Genomic DNA, 21,343 nt, shown 5'->3' on the forward strand with positions numbered 1-21,343 from the left:
TCTTGAGGCAACACGTCATTACTAATATTTCACTGGGGGAACAATCAATCAATTAATCACTGGAGTCGTTATTAATACGTGGACTTATCGTATTAGTCGAATGTCATGAATTCTTAACTGAGAATATCTTTGATTTATTGGCCCTAACATTAACAATCCATTTATTCAACAAGAATGTTTTTGTTTTTATTTTGACACTGAACTATTAGTAATCATACGTATAAACCTGTTGTAAACCTTATCAATGAGTTGTTTGGACTCAACGTTAGATAAAGCTATGCAATCTTATCGATAGGAAATACGCATTTGCTTACATTAGTCAGACCCTAACTTAGATTGTTAAGGTGATTTTTGGGGTACGCCACTGTGAATTTTAGGGAAAGTACAAAGGGATGATATAATATATAATTTTAAAGACTTTAACAAAAGATAAAAGTGTTTTAACAGTGAAACATAATGATAGGAACACATAGAGGATATTTGTTTTTAAATAGAAAATATTACTCATCCGACACGTTGGCTGATATGGTTATGACCTTCTGGCTGGATAAGTAGTGTAATACATGCGATTTTCGCAATGGACCCACCCCGTTTGTGACCGCAATCACTCAGGCGTTTAATAATTGACTCCATCTGCGGTCGAATCCCAATCGAATCGTGGTGGGTACCCACCCACCCGGTTGATGGAACAGACCCGGGGAAAAATCAAGCAAACGGCAAATAAAATTTATAACAAATCTAACACACATACATCATTTTGATATGGCCACGGACACGTTCCGTCCGTCTATTTGCTTAAGGATGGATGCTTCTTCGGGTGGCAGCACATGGACATGGTCGAGGTCCGGACTGCGGACTGCGAAGCATCCACAGCTGGAGCAGAAGCTGTAGTTGGAGCTGGAGCTGGGGGCAACTTCTGGCGGGGCAGACACATTAATTTTGCTGCTCGCTTCCCTAACCGCATGCAATTTTTCTTGGCTGGCTCTCCCTCGGCTATCGGCTTTCAATGGCAGGAAGCGCACCCCGGAGGCAAGTGGGCTGCGGATCCTGGATGGGATGTGCATAGCCCACATCCTTCAGCCAGTCAGTTAGTCAGTCAGCCAGATAAGTGCGGTTTATGTGCAGCACGTAGACCGACTCAATACACTCGATAAATTGCGGTGGCATTCGGCTGCTTAGAAGCGGGCAACTTGACCGCCACCAAAAGAGGGCACAGTGGAGGTGCGATTACTAGTAGCTCCAACTGATTAACTCAAAACAAGCAGTACATAAGAATAATAAAAGTTTATAAAAAGGTTGTGGAATAGAGAGATAATTTCTACATCTAAGTGTAATTGTATTTAAACTTAATTTTGATTTATATGAGGGATGTTAGTTAGTTAGCCCAACTTTTCGTCAAATGAGGGAAGGAGATGTGGCAGCCCTTAAGTACCGAGTACCGAATCGATGCTGAGTAGTTTTTTCTTCCAACGAAAACTGCAAGTGCACTTTGACCCCTGACCACCAGCCAGCTGACTGTGACCCACCACCCCGAACTTAACTCAATTTCCGTTCGATGGGCGCACTTGATTAAATAATGTCCAGAGGCATTTGAAAGCCGCATTCCGATTGGAAATGCCGGCGAGCCTCTTCACAAGCAAACAAAATTCCATTGCAAATTTGCCCATATTAAAAGCTCATTAAAGATCAAATGCCCGAGGCCAAAACCCTTGGTTAGCCCTCCACTCCGGCGAAAACTCATCGTGGCAACAGCATTCCACGGCGGGGAAAAGGAAACCCTGGTACGGAAAATATGTTATTAATTCAAATTAATATAATCCAATTTTTTGCTTTCCCTGGAGTCGGGAAATGGAAACTACTTTCTCAGCGCCGTCGCGCATTACGGAAAGATGTTTTCCCTTTCCGGCTTCCACGTAGGAGGGTCGGATTTTCACGGGCGGGGCTGTTCTATGATGTATAGACATCGTCGTATCTGGGTGGGCATGAGAAATGGCCTGGTTTGGGGATTGGCGGGTGTGGTTTTTGCATTTGCGCGCGGTGCTCGTGTGTGCAAAAATGTGGGTTAATAATGAGGCCATAGACAGCAGCAGACGGGCTTAAATTCGAAAGACATTTGTCTTGACTATGCCATTACGTGTTTGCATATGATTATTTCCAGGTTTACATATTTCAGGGTAATGGGTTCATTCGTTAAAGGTTAATGGGTAGATTGGCCAACAACTCGTGCTCTTAACGGATATAATTTCTCAAAAAAGATATGTAATTCTGCATGTCATGATGTACATGTTCCCTGGAAATAAGAAATAGGTAATGTCTCCATCGAACCCTTTCATCATGCACTTCCCCCATTGAGTTGGAAAGTGGAAACAATCTAATCAATTGCGATTGCCAGCAATCTTTTCTCTTATTTAGCCCACATTCAAAGCTCATTCGATGGCACATCCAAGACACACTTCATTTCAATCGCAATGGCGTAGATACACAAAATGCACATACAAAAATCCTTCAAAGCTGTAGAAATTACTCTGAAATGGATTGTAATGGTATGCGACTATTTATAAAACTATTTCGTTCAGTGCAGTGTAAACTTTTCCCTGTGCAACAGTTGCTGATGTCTGGCCACCCACTTTTCCCTTCAGCAATTGTTAGCTTGTTGGTTCGATAAACTCCCTGCCAACAGCCAAACAAAGCCCACTTCCAATACCAATAGCACTCCCAATCCCGATTCCAGCTGCTAGTTCCTCCTCCAACTGGGTTTAGTTCCACGGCGAATGCCCGGCGGTGAGCAAGTGGGCAAATCTGGATCTGGTATCTGGCTGAGTGGGGCCCGGCATAAAACGGAAAACTTGTTAGGATGGATAAACTGCGAGGCAACAATGCGGCTGGCGAGAATCCCTTCAAGCGCCCGATGAATGCCCTCCAGAAGCAGTGGTACCGCGTCCTGCTGGCCCGCCGAGTGGGATTCGGGCAGCGTCCTCCGCCCGACGAAAAGGAGCTAACGTAGTAAGTCAATCGCAGCCACGGCAGCCCCGTTTCAAATCAAATTGTGTGAAAATAGCAATTTCCCGCGGAGCTAATGCATTTCACAATTTCCACACGCCTCGGGAAAAGCGCCGACATTTGTCGTAAGCGCTATGCGGCGTCGTTCCGGCGATACAACGAGTGTTTCCGCCGGGAAATGGCCAAACATGAGGAGATGCAGCGATGCGCCATCGACGCCATGAGGGTACACAGGTGGGGACTAAGGACTAATCATTTAAAGTACTCATTTCTAATCGAAGGGAATTTAAATGCTCCCATTGGAACAGAACCTTTGCCATCACCACACTTTGGCTGCCTTTGCACTCGAAGCGGGAAATCAACTCCACGCTGGAAACCCTCGAGAAGGTATGCTACATTTCAGATAAATCTCAGAATCGAAACAGCTGAAAGGTATACTTATACTCATTCAGGTTCTCACCGCCAAGGAAAGACGACGCCTGCAGGAGATTCTCAAGCAGGGAGAGTCCTGGCACTCGCACCGCTGAAGCTACATCCTAGGTTACTACTCAGATTCAGATTCAGATACTGATTCAGGCTCGGATTCAGATTCCGAGCCTTACTCATCCCCGGCACATCACCATCATCATCATCAGCTGCCACGGCTAAGTGAATTCCATTTAGCTTGGATTTCAGTCTTCCAGGGAGCCTGATTTTCTTTTTTCACTTTTCCTTCGCTTTGTTCTTGAAATTTCGCTGTCAGTGGCCAAAGCACTGTCGTAAATATTTAATACCAGTAAAAGTGCAAAGTTCACTTTGGCTAAAACCGAAACTGTGTTGGGACGAGATCAATTTTCTGGGAAGGGGATACTCGGGATTATTAAAAGGTTATAGAACTGGTTGGCTCAAATGGATTGCTGCACTTCAGTTGCAATGAGTTCTTACCCTCTCTCAACTTAACTATATTGAATGTAATACTATCATTTCTAAGCATTAAGATTACAATCTATTATTTTAACCCTGTTTAAAGATACACTTCTTGACCTAACGTGTGCCATATTTCAAGGGATTTAGATTTATTATGTTTTCGTTGGCCATCGATTTAGCCTATTAAAAACTGCTGCCTAGGGCAAAGTTGTTCAATGTAAATATGTCATGTGCCGAGAAAGGATTCGCCATAAAACACACTTGTTGGGGGAGGAAAAAGGGTGAACTTTTCCAAATCCCCGAAAATCTGAGACACAAGCGCCAAGGCAGTTTCAAGCTTAACCCACTCACATATCCCAGTGACAGTTGCTGCCAGGCCGAGGCTCGATACTAGGCCAAACGGCAGAAAGGACTCAACCCAATATCCTTGCCAACAGCAAACAGCAAACAACGGAAACAGAAGCTTGGCCAGCAGAAAAACCGAGGGAAAACTCGACTCGTAGGCTCGAAAGGCCGCAGCTGTTTCAGCTTGGCATATTGCCGACTTGACTTGGCAAAAACAGCAAAAAATCGCAACGAAACTATTGAACAAAGTGGCGCCTGTCGCACTTTATGACGAGCCTGCAGTGCCCTGTTTCCTCCCTTTCCAGGACCTCCTCCTCCTCCCACTCTGCCTTCCATAATAGCAATCACAGAAATGTGTTCTAATTTAAAGCCATATATATGGAAAAGCAAACAGAGGAGGAAAAACAACTGATAGGAGAGACAAAGGGAACAGCTGCCAAGAAAAAGAAGGAAATCAAAGCAGGAGGATGTCCGCACTGCGAGAAATAATAAATATTTTAAAATTAAATATTGTTTTAGATTTTTCAGATTTTTTTTTATTTATTTTATAATAATTCATGTGGGGTAGCGTTTTATATTAATAATCTAAAAATCGATCAGTTTAGAATGGAGATGCAGTTGACTTCAGTGTACGATCTGAAACTGCAGTTGGCCAAAATGATTTTTATGTTCTATGTCTGTTTGAATTGGTTGTGTCGAGGATGTCGTGGATGTCGAGGATGTCGTGGAACTCCGCCGGAGAGGTCGTGCCCAGTATCAACATTAGTTCACGGTAATGTCGTGAACTTTTCCTGGCCTCAGCTGTTTGGCTGCTCGGCTTTGTCAGCGTTTATTGATGGCATCAAAGTGTTTTTCAATTTATTTTATTTTCCGCCGCAATTTATTGGCATGCCCTGCGTGTGGGTCGCCTGCCTTTGGCCTTTTTCCCCGGTGTTTGTCTTGGCCACGGCCAGATGAGAACCGAGCGGTATGATTGATGTTGCAACAATTTTGCAGCATAATTCCGTGCTAGCCAATACATAATGCAATAGATATGGCCAAATGGCTGCTAAGAAGGCAGACACGTAGGAGCCGTTAAGTTTAAATGGCCAAGGGTGTTCAATTGATATGAGATGGGGAAGATGTCCCATCCATGGAATCTGAGATTGTTCGGGTTGAAAGGTTGCCACTTTGACATATCACTTTCAAGCGATATTCAAATACAAATTTACTAGAATTTACCACTACTAAAAGAGATTAGTAGATACTGAAAATTCAAGCAGAAAAACAGTTTGGACATAATATATTTCCCACGATGAACCCAATTGGAGAGCAATTATGGCATCAGCATATGATTGGATCCCTCCGTTCGGAGTCCGAAAAACTGCCAAATGGGCAAATGTCAGAAGCCAGTGGAATCCAATTGGAGGGTCAAATGGGGAGCCTCCATAAGTACATGAATGAATGCATGCCCTGGTACAATGAGTTGATAATCCCAAAGGCAAATACTCGCAGTGGGGGCGGCGAATGGGGGCGGGGCAGTGATATGTCAGTGGCACACACATGCAAACACACGGACATCTATCTATGCAAAGCCATAAAGCAACAATAATAAACGCACATCATCATCATCAACGGCGGCCGAGGTTTTCCCTCAGTTTGCCCGCTTTTCCGACCCCCCCCGCCCCCCACCAACCGCTGCTGCTGTCAGCAAAAAAGTATGAAATATCATCTAAAATAGGAAATGCGTAAATGCGAAATCCTACGGAACGGAAACTCAACTGAAAGCGATGCGCCAACGAACGCTGATGATTTCCCCCACTTTCCATGCTCTGTATGAAAGTCAATTTTTCATTTAGATAACTTTGACATACGCAAACGTCATGGAAAGGAAGCAGCTCTGCACAGTGGTGCGGACTTAATTTGATTCAAAATAATACTAATCAAAGTCTTAAGCTTTTATAGAGTGGCATTAGTTTCCACTTAGTATTGAAATAAGATAGCTTTCTAAATTTGCTTTAATGGTATGTTATAGTTCGTATCCCTCAGCTTTAGTCCCACTGTGCCTTTGGGGCCTTGCCACCCCCACCCCCTGCGCTTTGCATGTGTGCGTCTGCATACAACGATTTAGATTTGGGGCTCAGCCTCGACTGCCATTCCTGCTGGCGCCAGTCAGTTTATCCTGAGGGGTTTCATCGCGGAAATGCGGGCAGCGTTTTGATAAATGAATTTTCCCCAGCTCCAGCATATTGCGCCCCTCAACCAACCTCCCGCCCCCTTGGTTTTATGTGTGCCTGGCTTAAATGAAATGTTAACAATTAAACGGAGTCGGCGGAACGACAAACGAAGTAACACGAAAAGACTATCAGAAAAGAGCAAGTTGCTCGGGCTGTCGGGTTAATACGCTGCGTATACTTAATAAAATAAATAATTCTCTTTCGAGGGGTTGTTGTGATATTTGTTTCTGTTGATTTCTGCTGCTTTGTGTCGGTTGTTTTTGGTTGTTTTGGTTGGGTGGTTGTTTAGTGTAAACTTAAGAAAACAGCAAAACATAAGTGGCAAAAGGGATAAGGATTTCGGTGGTGTGAGCCCTCTGTTTCATTAAGGAGGGTTGTTCCTGCCAAGGAACAGAAGTTATTTTGTATTTACACAGTCTCGCTGCTCACTGCTCACCTGCCCCCAGTAAGCAGACACTTACACATTGTTATAATCATAAAAAGTATTAAAAAGTAACGAGAAGATGCTACTTTTTCCAGGGGAGGTGGGTGGCTGGCACAGGCGGGGCCATTCTGAAGTTGATTGCCCATTTTGGATGCTCACTTGTTTACCAACTTGAGTCCTTTGTACCGTGGGGTAAAAACCTGGCCGCGGCTTAGGTACAAAATTTGCGCTTACGTCGGGGTGAAATGATGCTGTAACAAAGCCAGGAAATATTTGGTAAGATCGAGCAGGTTGTTAGCTACATAAATATATAACATTTTATAACAATTTTTCAAAATCAATGCAGCTTATAGAAATTGCTGCTTAAGTTCGGTCCTCATAATAGATTCCCTCATTATTTTCCATAATTTTTTTCCAATACTAACTGACTGATTAAGTCTAAAATCCCCAATCCAGTTTGTAGCGCAGCACAATCATATTTCACGCTTTGCTTCATCCGAAGAGACAACGCAAAAAGCGCGGGCATATAAAATTTTATATCTCCACCATAACGCGAATCTCGGGGAATTACCTGGCATATATATATAATGCCCGACTGCCGAAAAAAGGCAAACAACCGGAATCGGGCCTACATTTTAATGAAATATGTTTAAAGTGCAGTGCCAGCTCGTAAATACAACTTTATAGTGATGTATGTGCACGTATGCCGATTTGGGCAATCCCCCGAACAGCTGCGAAAGTTCGCATGATATTTTATTAAAGCCCCAACTTAACCTTCAATATGGTGGCGCCCACACCCACTCCAGTTCCTGCCACGGTCCATGGTGGATAGGGAGATGCTGTTGGCCTGGACGCAGGTGTTGGCTACGTGGTCGAGGTGAAGCAACAAAGACGCCAACCGACTTGGAAGCCACAAAAGCAAAAGCAAACTCCGACCCAGACCCCACGGAGGACCAGACCCCAGCCAGACGGAAAGGATCCTGGGAGCTGAATGGCGCGGGGGTGGGCATTTTTTGGTTTTACCTTCGTCTGGAAATGCTCTCGGTTTATTTTCCGTTCGCCGTTGCATACCTTTTTGGCACTTTTGCCGAATTTATCGCATAAGCTTTTCGCATACTTCCGGGTAATTGGCAACACCATGTTCTCCAGAACAGTGGGTGTTTTCACTTCTGTTGTGTGTTCTGTGTGCTTGTGTGTGTGTGTGTTGTGCATTTAAAGGCGTTAAGGTGCAAATTTATTTGTAGGAAACCTTTTCCTTTACCCACTACATAACCAGCATCCGGGGATCCGTCCTTCCCCGCCTAATGAGCTCTACGGCTGCGTAATATTTCTCGACCCTCGGCACATGTATGGATAGGTGGTATGGGATGGTTTGGGATGGAATGGGATGGGTGAGGGTCCGCATTCCGGTTGCCGGAGCAAAACTCTTTGAGGTCCTCGTTAGGGGCAGGCTTCGCACTTGTGGTCTGGACATTATTGTTCAAAATTGTTAAGCACATTTAAGCTTGATTTAGTTGCATATTTATTGTGGCCATTTCAGCCAGCCATTATAATGCGTTATGTAAACTGTACTTAATTTATGTTCTTTTCCTTTTTATTGTTCAGTGCAGGCTTAAACTCTTAAGGACTGGCCATGAAAATATATATTAAATTATGGATCAAACATAATATTCAAGAATTATTTGTTATAAATCCGTTTAGTCTATAATTTTCATTAAAAAGCGCCATAAAACGTTTTATTCTTAGATTTCATGGCTCTCAATTCAACTTTGATTATTTTTTTGTGATATTCCGAGGGATAAACATTTATGGACAGCCCAGTTGTCCAAGGCCCAATACCTAGGCAATCTATCTGCCATAAAAACGTCCGCAGAACTACCTCCAAAAACTACGGTCCACGGTTCAGGGCCAAAAGTCCTGGGCCACAAAGGACAACGAGTTCTTATCATAATCATTTCCAGGCAGCTGCGTTGACTGCCGCTTCAGATCGCCCATCAACGATTTCGGTGGGGCTGACTAGCCGGTCAGATCCCAATCCCACTCCATAAACAATCCAATCGCAGCGACCCTTTCTGTCGATGATGATGATGGAGTTGGAGTAGGAGCAGGAGCAGGAGCAGGAGCAGTCCGTTCCATTTGCCTTCCGCACTGCTTTATGGCCATAAATATATCATTATGAATTTTTTCGTACGGACATGCTATCTATAAGTCATTTGGCCTAGCTGCCTGCCAAACTTTGGCCGAAATAAATAATAAAAAATGCAATACGCTGCCGCTTCAATAAACCTTTTTCCGACGGAATATAGCTCAATTTCTGTTTTATTTTTACGCATCAAAATGCGTCGAGACACGAAAGGGTTAGCCAGGAGTTGGACTCGATGGGTACTCGGAAGGACCTGTGGAATGGGATCCCTTTTGCGTTCGTGACATCTGCAAGTCGCATTAATAATTAAATCAAGCAATAAAAATTCAGCACGAGTGGCGGCCATGGACAGCCCCAAACCTGAAATCAGTCCATGACTGATAGCTCCCCATCTCCGCGAACAAATATATATATTTGGGGAGCGGAATACGGAAGCTCATGATATAAGTTACTGATTTTGGTAAATACCCTTAGCATAAAGCGGTGAGGTTTTTGAGATTTTCCAAGTGAGAACTTCGTACCCAGCATTAATAATAAGTACTTAAAATGAACCAACTTAGCGATGTACCCCACAGTACCCTACAAATGGTTACAGTTATCGAAATTTGCATAATATGGATACATAAATCATTCATTTCCATTCACCCCCAGAAGCATAAAAACAAAGGTTCAATTGACGTTTTCTTTGTGTCCAATTTTTGTGGCTCTTTTGTTTGTTTTGTGCATAAAGTAATTTTTGCACACGAATTGCTAAATTCATAATAAATGTACACTGGCGGAGGGAAAATTGAAAATGCCGCCTGCAACATTCTTACGCACGAACAATTCCGTAATGAAAAGCTTCCACATTGTTGTTAATATTTTCCCTTCTCAACTCGCCCAAATGCGATTAAAATTGTTAGAGCAAATTATGGCGGATGCTCCCTTCAGCGCATTTTTCTGCGCTTTCCCTTTGGTTTGTGTGTTTTTAATCTAATAAAAATAGTTTACGCTGTTGCTCATAAATTCGCAGATAGAAATTCCAGCAGCGTCCGGGAAATTACAACAAAATTAAGAAAGTTCCCAAGGATCGCAAGGAGCAAGCGGCGGGTGGCCGAACTTCAAGTTTAATCAATGAAAGCCGCAGGAAGCCCTTTTTGGCCAAGATGCCAGTACGGCCGGAATGCCCCTCATGCGGAGCTCATTCAATTTTTTCCCAACCACATGTGTCGGCATTATTGTTGTATATTTTTCGGCTGCCACCCGTGGAGCTTCAGTACGGCGGCATTATCTGTTCCCATTCTGGCCAAATAATTGATAACGAAAAAATACCTACAAAGAACTGTAGTTATTGGCTAATATATTTTAATATGTAAAAATGTAGTACAGAGTATATATTGCCAGATTTTCAATGCCAAATCGTATGTTTATGCAGTACATACTATATATAAAATTGGTTTTATTGTGAGCCCAAAATTGTTTGCAGTGCACTTGCCTGCCCTTTGACACTTCTGCTTTTCTCGTTTCCATGGCTAGCATTTTAATTGAAATTATATTTTGTCTGTCATGACAGAGGTCGGGTTGAACCTTAACCTTTCCCTTCCTTTCCTTTCCCATCCTTTGCTTTCACGTATTTCCCCAGCTTTTCGGTGCTTTCCAGGTGGATGATGACATGCAAGGAATCATTTCATGCATTCCGTCACACAGTTGTGCGAGCATGCTTTCCGGGATTATCTTACCTGGCGAAGGTGGCCTTAAGTTTGGGCCGGCATCTTGACTTGCTGCCCGAAAAGTTGAGGCGACAAGCCAAAAGTGACTTTTGCATCGGAAACTTTTTCAAAGCAATTAGATAAGGACTTTGGCTGAGTTTAAAGTTTCGGCCAGAAAATCTGTCTTTCCCACTTGCGTGTGTGTGTGTTATCGGCTTGAAGTGGACTTTGGCCAACATTTAATCAGCAGAAAGTTGGCCAAGTTGGCCAAGTCGGGCAGAACAAGAACCTGGACTTCATGGCAATGTGATTAGAGGGCACAAATTTATATTTAGCTTAAATAATATTTGGGCAAGCGTAAAGCGGATATGGCCACTAACTGGAGCGTTTTCCTGGCCCAAGAACAAAGAAAAATATTTAAGCACTTAAGTGCCGGAGGAAAGGGCTTCCCGATGTCCAGTGAGTCCAGTCAGAAATTAGTTGTAAGATGAATGGCCAAAGTCGCAAAGTTTGTGCAGCTTTTCTCGGGATTTACTGCCGTAGCGGCTGTGGCAGCCACGCCCACTGCGCTGCCTCCTCCTTTTCCTAGTTCGACTTAAGTTTTTTTTTATTTAAAGCAAAAACTTTTTAATGAATGCTCTTAGTTGTGCACATATTTTTAATGCATCGAGTTCATTAAAAGGCAACTTTCGTTTGCTTCGGCCAGAATCTTAAAACATTTATCGCTTTTAACTGGGGATTTACTAAGGAGTCCAGATGCAAAGTGGCTTAAGTGTTGAGCTTATGTTATTAGCTGCAAGCTGGCCCATAATGGACTCGAAAATTGGTTTTCCTTAAAGTAGTTTTTGCTAGGCAAGATTTACAGATTTTCAGACTAGAAGAAGGCGAGGATTAGGATGGCCCATGCTAATATGTTTTTCCTAAAAATATTCATATTACTAAATGGATGTTTAGCATTTACTTGACTGCATGGGCTTTGTTTAAGCTGAATTCCAGTTGCAATTGTTGAAATCTGAAATGTTCACGCCTCCTGGTAGCCGAAACCAAACCCAAAACCGAAACAAAAGCTTTTGGAAAAAATGGGGGTTGCATCTTTTGTAGCACATTTTCGTTGAAAGTCATCTCACGTAGCGGACGAGCAGCCAACGTAAAGCTGATACACCGTGTATAATGGGATTTGTTTATTGGTATCATTTGGCCAAACTTTTTGGTAACAGCGGGGGGTGGGGAGCGGGGTGTGTGAGGGCCATCCCCCGAGTGCCGTGGCTAAAAAAGTTTCGAGTTGCGCTTTTGGAAAGTGCAGAAGGCGGGAATAAGTAGCTAAAGTGGTTGCCCCTTCCACTGGGAAGTGGGGCCATACGCATAGCTAATCCTAGACAGCCAACAGCCAACAGCCATCATCGCCATCAGCAGACAGCTGGGATTGGCTAACGTGTTGCAGGTGGAAGCTGCACTGAGGCAAAAACTAGTGTGAATTTCAGAGAATCAATTTTAGTATAATTAGGCAATGATAACTGTCCACTTTATGTTGCAATGAAATAAAAATGTATTGAAAGAGGCACTTCTCATTTGGATTTAATTCTTTGATGGACTGTGACTGCTTGTATTTTTCAGTGTAAATTATGCTCAGTGTAAGAGTGCGCCACGTGATGCTATAACGCAATATTGACACTTTCAACGACTTTCAACGCCGCCAAAAAGTCATAAAGGGAGTGGAGCTGAAGTCAAAGTTTCCACTTTCCCGCTTTCCCAGATTTCCTTACTTTTTTTTTGTTTTTTGGCCAGCTTACACCGTTCGGCATTCACCTCTCAGATTGCACTCATGCCCAAATGCGAGTGGGTGGGAGTGCATAAAAGTAAATCCTGGGATTTCGTCGTTGTTGCCACTTAAACTTTTTCACACCCAGACACCAAAAATGGCATCGACCCGCCGAGTCTTTAAGTGGCTCGAATGGCTTCCATAGCCTCGCAGCTCCGCTGGACGCCCTCATTTGGGATCCGGACTCAGGACTCCGGATTGCATGAGACGGAGCAGGAGCAGGAGATGGAGATGCGTGTGCCGGGCATTATTTTCATTGTCGCATTTTTCATCATCACCTCCAGCCACCCCATCACACCGCACTCCCGCCAAAGTTTTTATGGCTGGCTTCCCTGGGATTCTCCGGCTCCTGGCTCGGCTTTTCACTAGTCGCAGTCCTCCGCCGCTCCGCCGTTGGCTTTGGCCATAGCCTCTATAGCTTCTGTCGTTGGCCTGCACCTGTGCGTCGCTTAGGACCGGAAGCTGCACATCAGCGCTCCGTGTGCGTGGGCGTGTGGCAGGATGAGCCACCCTAGTTCCGTCTTCCTGGCACAGTGGACTGGGTGTCATTTATTTTGAGTTACACTTTATTTAACATATCTTACAAATATTTCAGTCTGCTAAAAGTAAGGCTGCTTCCAATGTTTAATGATAATACCAATATAATAATCTTGTATACATTGCCCTTACTCATTCCTTTCATCCAATTCCACTGTGCAGTTTCGTCTCTGGTCGTGGCAATTGCCACTTTTGGTCCGGATTGCATCGTCGCCTTCATTGTCTCTTAGTTTTCCGAACCTCCGCCCATCTCCTTGGCTGGAGTGTTGTTTTTTGCTCCATTTTTTTTGGACGAGGTGGGGGCAAATCTCTTTTGAATTATTACTGTAATTACCGTTGAGTTTCGCCTGGCAATTGCTTGTGCAATTTCGCTGCTCCTTGCTGCTCTTCAGTGGCATCCTTGGCTGTCTGCGTCCTCGCTTTCGGTCCTCATCATCCACTGGTAGCCTGTTGTGACACCGCTGATGACTGTGTTGATCCGACGATTATGATTTTATTACGTTTTCGTGTAGTTGTGCTCTGTGTGCTTAATTTTGGTCACAGTACCCAGTCCTTATATCCGCACTCTGGCTCCTGTTGGGTGAAATATGGCCCTTTCTCGGTGTCCCCAGAAAACACAAAAATGAGCCAGAAGGATATTCTCAGGATGAACTGTGCAGTGCTTCATTGGGCCCTTTTTCTTGCTGCCCTGGTCGAAACAATCAAAATTAATCGTCTGTAATGAAGCAACCATAATGGCGGGCAGAGCCTAGAGAATCGGAGAATGCAGGACTCCACGACTCCAGGACTCCGGCAGAAGTGATAAACGATGTCGCAATGAGCGGAGCATTTAATTGTGGATTGCCCTTCGGGGGCCCTCCTTGCAAATTGGGTCTACCAGAGATTTCTCGGCCGGACCTGGGATTAATCGAAATTGATGAAGCGAGATTTATTCAAGGTGGGATTCGAAATGTTTAAAGTGAATGCTGAATGGAGTTTTATGAAATGTCTTTATACATATATTTTCCATGCCTAGGACATACCTCTTGATTTGTACTTTCAGCCACCTTTGTCAGCCATAAATTAAACAATTCTCACCATTTCTTGTGGTATTTCACAATGGCTCACATGCCATAACTTATCGTCCTCACAATTTTCACATGCATCGTATATCACTTTCCTTCAACACTCACTGCAAATGCTCCTCACCTTTGCTAAGGTTACCTTTGCCATTCTGGCCCCAAATGCGTATATTGTTCATTATATCCGTCATAACTCACAGTCAGCCACTCAACGCCGACTGTAAAGCCAACCCCCTCCCCCCAAGAAGCCCCATCCCGCTGAGTGCTAGCGAAACATCTGCCTTTTCTAAAATATTAAATAAAGCAATCAAATAAATCTTCCAACATGCCTCATTTATTGCAGATTACCATCCCAGCAAGCTCCACCGAAAAGTGCAGACAAGATGGAAGATGGGAGGCGATTCGGAGGAACATCCCCCCAAAGTTACACGCACGTACAGCTGCAGGCCCACCACTATCATTACGGCCAGTTGCCAGCACCCCCAATCCCACCAAGACTCCCCGTTTTCGGTAGTCAGGAGTGGGGCCTGTCTGCAAGTGAACCTTCAATTACGTAAAATTACGACGAGTAGCGCAGATTATCTCATTAAAGGCGACACGCCCAGCAGCCTAGCTTTTTTTTGGAGCTTCTTTAAATTCAGCTCAGGATTTTATTGATGGAGGAGCAGGGGTGCAGATCTGTTCAGTTGACATTCTGAAAATATGTTGGCAGTCTAACAGGAAATTGATAAGGGAACAATATAAAGTCATTTCACTTCATTCTGGATACTCTTTCAAGTAACAACACACACTAGATGAAGGACGAAAAATCAGAATACCGAATTATAGCAAAAAATTCAACATTTCCTGGCAATCTTTAGTCGAAACTTGGCTAAATAGCGGACTACAGCGAATATGTATACTGTTTTGGATAGCTATTGGCCAGAATTAACGACTTCTATCACAAATAAAATTATATAAAAAAAAAAATTTTTTTTAATTTTTTCAAATTTTGGTAAGGGGTTACATCATGATTTTTGGCAAAAATGGTCAAAAAATTACATTTCCATCTGTAAATACAGATCGATTGCAAATTTGAATACAAATTCAACGATATACACCTTTTCAGTTTTCGATAATTTTTTGAAAAGTTATCCCTAAAATACTGTACCATTTATAGCTCAAAATAACGCTATTCAGGTTACTGATCTGAAATATCAACAATACCCGCTGTGAGGGTATAAAATGCATGTATCCTTTTGTTTTTGGATCCCGCCATTAGTGGTTTGCGAGGTCCTGTCTGCTCCATGTCCTTGAATGAAAGTTCCGGCGAGAGTGAAAGTAAAACGCGCAACTCGCTGCGCGACACATTTCGCACTACCCACATTTCCCGTCCCAACTTTCCCTACTTCACTCGCTCTCACACTTTCTCCGTCGCCTTTCCTTTCTGGTCTATAAATTTCTATGGCCAAAGAATGCGTGTTTAATGGCCGGCATTGTGCGAGTGTGTGAGTGTGTGTGAGTCTGAGCTTTAAGCACGTGTGGATGGGGATTTCCCGGGCTCAGTCTTTCCCCTCAGACGACGCTTTCCCACGCCGAGCTCCATTTATTATGCTTCAAAAATATTCGCATTTTTCCCGGTTGGTCCTTCGGAATCCGCTGCCTGCTGCAAATGCCATTTTAGAAGATGTTTTATGTGTGTGTTGACATTTTTATTGCGGCAACATGTGTCGAAATTCAGCTTTCTGCCACCCCCTAACTACTTTCACCTCCCTTTCCACCCCAAAGTTGCTGTTTTGTCTCTGGGTTTCCCTGTGTGTTTGGAATGTGGCAAACGGTTTACATTGTACTTAGCGCAAGGCAAGAGTTAAATGTATTTCCAGGGATTTTCAGCTGTCGGATTAACGTAGTTACTATTACGTTTATGCCCGTTGGAGAACTGTTTTGCGGCTTAGCCTCGAAACTTTGCCAACTGAAGTTGCCTTAATTACATGTGCTGATAGGGAAATTTAATTAAATTTGTAATGTTCTGATAATCCAGTTCAGATGATTGGGAAAGCGATTTGAAAGTTTGTGTGAGCGAAAACTTTGGCATTAGCTTACAAATTGTATTTAAATCCGAAATACAAGGTATATGTTTCTTCTGGATGAAAGTGAACTTATTACTTCCACGCGAACAAGGTCCACCCTAATCTTCCAGTCAAAATTCACGTATATTTCCAGTCAACTTTTTAAATAATTGCACATGTGTATGTATGTGTAGCTCTCACGGAACTCATTGAGTAAACGGGTGTATTGTAGTTATAGTAATGTTTGTAAACACTTATCAAGAGCCACTTGTAATAATCTCAGAAAGCAACAAAAAGTGATTATTTTCTATTGTTTGTATTTGATGAGTAATGGAACCAATGCAAAGTTGATGAAGTCACGAAATTTGATCAACTAACTGGTTCGCTGGCTCAGATAATAATTGTAAACAAAAATGTGTGGTTACAAGCTTCCATACGTCAACAATCACCTTCGTAGTACTATGAATTTTAGAATATATTTAAACACACCAATAGGTATTATTTATTCCATACGCTGTGTGAAACATATTTTCGGCAAAATGCGTGACAAGAGCATTCGGAGATCCAGCGGAGAAAGTATTTCGCTCCACTCTCGATTTTTTTTGTCTTATTTGCTTATTCCCAATTCACGCCTGGGAATACCCACACTTTTTTAACTGACTAGCTATACATTATGTTTTGAATCGCATATTGATTAATGCGACTATTATTGCGCAATAGTAACGACGCCAGGTGGGCCGAGCTGCGTTAGCTCGGTAGTATCGCCCTTTCCAAGGGCAGCGGGTTCAATAACCCAGCCGTGAACCGCCGAACTATTACAAGTGGCAAATCTACTGGCCAAGGTGAGCCACTTCAAATCACTCAACTCATTGAGCTAGTGACGAATTTATTGAGACTATCAGTATCGCCGGGTGATCTGTTCGCCAGAAGTCACTATCGGTCGCTGACCCATTTGTGAAATATAAAACAAACTGACGTAATTGGTGGCTAAGTGTTAACCCGTCCATGGGCCAGGGGTTTCCCCGGGAATACACCCTACTGATTGCGTGATGCTGCAGTTATGCCAGGCAGTTAATAGTTTCTACTCAACGTCATCGGCAGCGCAACGGACATCCCCATGTGTGGCATTGAATCTAATTCGGCTGCTATATCGGTCATTGAACCGATTTACTGGCGATCGTCGCAATGATCGTTGCTCGCACGCTGCTGAGATATCGCAAAAGTGAGGTGGTAAAAACATGGAATGTGGGTAGACCCACCTGCTACCCTGCAAAAGGGTGCGAGATAAACCTAATGGCACATGGCCCACGGGTTATCAAGAGTTCCTACTGCACGACCGAGCGACTAACTAGTGCAGTCAAGAGAGCTCCTCAGGTGATTAGAAATATGTGTTAGCCATATCAGACGGCTCGTGGGCCGGAGTGAGCCTCTTACTAGCCCGGTATAAATATCACTCGCAGCGTCATGGCCGTCGCACACGGCAATGGTATTCAGGCAACTAAGCAGCGCGAGCTCATCGCTCCTCATCCCGACCAAGATGATCCTGGCATTGATCTGGATCATGGGGGTGGGAGTACCCCCCACTGCTCAGGCGTACAGCTCCAAGGACCTGTTGACTTGGATGCAGTCCAGCAACTTCGGCTACCAGGTGCTCCAGCAGGCCTTGAATGACAACCAGTCCTCCTCTGCTTCCGAGGCATCTTGCCTGGCGGAGGTGCGCCTCCTGCTCAAGGGAGCAGAGGCCAAATCCTTGCCTGCTCTTCGAGGTTGGTTGATGGCAACCAATGTGGAGCCTTATATACTGACCTTCCTAACCGTGTCTTTGCAGTTTTCGATGCCTGGGGCAAGTTCCCGCAAGGACTGCTCTACGGACACTTTATGGACATGGGCAACTACGAATCCTGCCTCAGCTTGGATCTCAGCAAGAGTCTGGGCAATGTCATGACCATCAATGCCGGAGCCAAGTATTGCTTGAGTCGTATGCAGTTCGAGAGTTTGCTCATGGAAGCCGCCGGCGCAGATTCCGTCACCTTGAGTATAGGAACCTGCATACCCTCATCCTGCAGTACCGCCCAACTCAGTCGATGGATGTCTGGTCATCTGAAGGAGATGTTTGGGCAGAATTCGACGGAAGCTACTTTGGTGCAGGAAAAGGACTGCACTTTGGCGCACAGAGATCCGATGAATGGACTTGACTGGTTTGCTGTGTGAGTAAAATCAATGGGGATATGGGGTATTACAGGTATAGATCGCATCTCCCAGTCTTTGTTTGCTCATTTCTTACGCAATAAGTACTGGAAAGACAGGTTGTGTGCGCTTAGACTTGTTTGGCATGCCAACGAATTCAAGTGCCAGAATGCGTTTTTAGAAAAAGCTTTGGGCGAACGAAACTATAAAACTAATTACTATAACTTTGTTGAGTATTTCAACTTAATGAATATTTCTTATTGTTTTTAGGTCAATACTCATCCTATTGTGCACTGTCGTTTTGCTGGCTACAATTTTGGACTATAGCAGTGGTAAGTTAATTGGTATTACTCACATCTCAGGCTCTCATATTCATTCCTTTGTTTCTTCCAAAAGTGTCCAACAAGCTGCTGGGCTCCTTTTCCCTTCGCAAGAATGTACCCCAGTTGCTTAAGACCTCGAACACACCATCGCCTCGAGTGATTCCATGTCTGAATGGCATTCGTTGCTTGACCATCATCTGGATCATACTTGGTCACGGCTACATGTACCTCCTACTGGCGCCCACCATTAATTCCTACGACATCGTGGCCTGGGCTCAGACGCCCTTCTCCATGATCCTACAGAGCGGCACTACGTCTGTGGACACCTTCTTCCTGCTCAGTGGACTGCTTCTGGTTCTTTCCGCCCTGCGGGAGATGGATCGGTGAGTTTCCCTAACTTTAATCGAGGAATCCATATTAAATTCGAATGATCTCAGCTCCAAGGGTCGTCTGCATGTGCCACTGATGTATCTGCACCGTCTGGTGCGCCTGACTCCCGTTTTGGCACTGGCCGTGCTCATCTTTATGACCCTTTTCCCCCGACTGGACAGTGGTCCTCTGTGGAATCAGTTCACCAGCTCAACGGAGCTCTGCAGCGACACCTGGTGGGCCACTCTGCTCTACGTGCAAAACTATGCAGCTCCTGGCAGGATGGTAAGTTATACCCAGGAACCTCCCTGTGCGACTGTTAACCGATTCAATTAATTTAGTGCTTGGGTCATTCGTGGTATCTGGCTGTGGATATGCAACTGTATATTATATCTCCACTCCTTCTGATCGCTCTCTACAAATGGGGAAAGAAGGCTATCGCAGGAATTGTCCTGCTGATCCTTCTGCTGTCCGGCTGCGTCTTTGGTATAGTTATGCTGCGGGATCTAAAAGTGTTTGATCGCTATGGGTAAGTAAGCTTAAAATAGACATCACACATGATAGCTACTAAACTTAACATCTACCGTAGAAACCTTGGTGGCGACAGCACCGAGATGCGCCTCATCTACTACACCACCCATGCCAGAGCCACTCCCTGGTTGATTGGACTGCTTTTTGGCTACTTTCTGCACCACCAGAATGTGCGCAAGACCCGCCTGCCCAAGTGGCTGGCTTTGGTGCTCTGGATTCTGAGTCTTTCCATGCTGGCCACTGTAATCTTCGCCGTATATCCCTATACCCAGAGTGGGGCAGGGGACATTTCCGCACTGGCTGGAGCTTTCTATCTGTGCTGCAGTCGGATTGCCTGGCCTTTGGCCTTGTGCTGGATAATCTGGGCGTGCCAGAATGGACTGGCCCCAATTGTGAATGAGTTTCTGAGTTGGTCCTTTTGGCAGCCACTTTCCAAGTTGTCCTACTGCCTGTACATATGGCATCTGCTGGTGGAAACGGTTCATATAGCGCGAATCAAGACGAGTCCGCACTTTTCGGACTACGACGCTGTAAGTACATCCCACATTTTAGCAAAAACTCACAAAGTATTTACGTATATGTTGAATCTTTTTCTAGATTCTCCGCTTCTGGTCGGACTTTGGCATTACCTTGTTCGTATCCATGTTCATGCACCTCTGTGTTGAGGTGCCATTGGGGCGCCTCGAGATGGAACTGCTGAAAAGGTGTCAAAAGAAAGAGGACAATCCAGAAAGTCCAAAAGAGACCTCCACTGAACCAACTGAAGTAATTCCAGCGACTAGCATTTCGCGCCAGAACTTAGTCGACCCCTAAGCAAAGATTTTATAATTGTTATGTACGTTTAACTCAAGCAAGTTAAATTGCAAGTCTACTAATGTGATATATCTACAAAAATAATTTCTACATTCATGGCATACACTTTACTTGTACATAAACTTATATGAAAACCCCCGAAAGTATGCAAGATGAACACTAAATGTCAAGACAAGTAAGAGAAAACTTTGTAAATCTCTCGAAAAGTTGTTGTTAGCTTAGCTAATTAACTGAAATAAATAAATATCATTTAAAACCAAGCTCAGATATCTCTGCTCACGTTCCCCTTACATGCAATGTAAAATGTTGTGCTATAAACTTTAGGCCCACATCACGTATGAGCAATGTGCCCCACTCATATATCACAATCCTTTCAATCAGCTCCAAAAGAGCAAGTTCTGACCAATTTTCCCCCGGCATAGCCATATCTTCATAGTAGACCCATTTCCCACAACAATTACCCTTTAACATACACAAATTCCACATCACGTATACGCCTCGTGGGCCGCCCATTCGTTCGAAAATTGGTCGTTGGGTTTTTCGGGTGTTCGCCGTGCCATCAAACACCGGGGAAGTGTCGGGGGCGGACATCTATGCAAAGCTAAACGTGCAGCAACTAACAACTAAATTTCATTAAACCGCAGCGCACAAATTGAACTACAACAAACCCACCGCCAAAACACCATCCTCATCAACATCAACGGCAAAAACAAATGCCGCCGGAGGGAAATTTAAGTGCCTTCGGCGACCAAACGAACCAATTTTGTAGCGGCCATTTCAGGGAGCCAAAGCTCCAAAAAAGTCCGAAAAAAGATGCCCAGCAAAATGAAGCGGCATGAAGTTAATGCCGCAGACTCTGCACGGCCATGTGCTCCACGAGACAGCGGATGCCAAAAAGCAGCAGCCAGGACAACAACTCGTGCATGAAGCGCC

The 21,343-nt window shown here is 44.2% G+C and overlaps 2 protein-coding genes across 2 annotated transcripts; both read left to right on the forward strand.

Annotated features, from left to right (window-relative positions):
- Positions 1 to 2,736: 2,736 nt before the first annotated feature.
- LOC6730558 lies at positions 2,737 to 3,811 on the forward strand. Its single transcript, XM_002077701.3, has 4 exons — positions 2,737 to 3,003; positions 3,112 to 3,234; positions 3,309 to 3,387; positions 3,453 to 3,811. The coding sequence occupies exons 1-4, from the start codon at positions 2,855 to 2,857 to the stop codon at positions 3,525 to 3,527; spliced, it is 426 nt and encodes a 141-aa protein (XP_002077737.1). The 5' UTR covers positions 2,737 to 2,854; the 3' UTR covers positions 3,528 to 3,811.
- A 13,831-nt stretch (positions 3,812 to 17,642) lies between these two features.
- Positions 17,643 to 20,664, forward strand: LOC6730559 (nose resistant to fluoxetine protein 6). Its single transcript, XM_002077702.4, has 8 exons — positions 17,643 to 17,953; positions 18,016 to 18,394; positions 18,645 to 18,706; positions 18,771 to 19,080; positions 19,135 to 19,351; positions 19,408 to 19,595; positions 19,656 to 20,127; positions 20,195 to 20,664. The coding sequence occupies exons 1-8, from the start codon at positions 17,671 to 17,673 to the stop codon at positions 20,408 to 20,410; spliced, it is 2,127 nt and encodes a 708-aa protein (XP_002077738.2). The 5' UTR covers positions 17,643 to 17,670; the 3' UTR covers positions 20,411 to 20,664.
- Positions 20,665 to 21,343: the final 679 nt, after the last annotated feature.

Source organism: Drosophila simulans, chromosome 2L (genome assembly GCF_016746395.2).
Source record: "Drosophila simulans strain w501 chromosome 2L, Prin_Dsim_3.1, whole genome shotgun sequence".
Lineage (NCBI taxonomy): Eukaryota > Metazoa > Arthropoda > Insecta > Diptera > Drosophilidae > Drosophila > Drosophila simulans.

Bases quoted from the DNA above. Each gene is read 5' to 3' on its own strand.
- LOC6730558 (XM_002077701.3), top strand. From the start codon at position 2,855: ATGGATAAACTGCGAGGCAACAATGCGGCTGGCGAGAATCCCTTCAAG. The intron at 3,235-3,308 runs GTGGGGACTAAG...CCATTGGAACAG, and splicing joins GACGCCATGAGGGTACACAG to AACCTTTGCCATCACCACAC. The intron at 3,388-3,452 runs GTATGCTACATT...ATACTCATTCAG, and splicing joins CGCTGGAAACCCTCGAGAAG to GTTCTCACCGCCAAGGAAAG.
- LOC6730559 (XM_002077702.4), top strand. From the start codon at position 17,671: ATGGTATTCAGGCAACTAAGCAGCGCGAGCTCATCGCTCCTCATCCCG. The intron at 17,954-18,015 runs GTTGGTTGATGG...GTGTCTTTGCAG, and splicing joins ATCCTTGCCTGCTCTTCGAG to TTTTCGATGCCTGGGGCAAG. The intron at 19,596-19,655 runs GTAAGTAAGCTT...CATCTACCGTAG, and splicing joins AAAGTGTTTGATCGCTATGG to AAACCTTGGTGGCGACAGCA.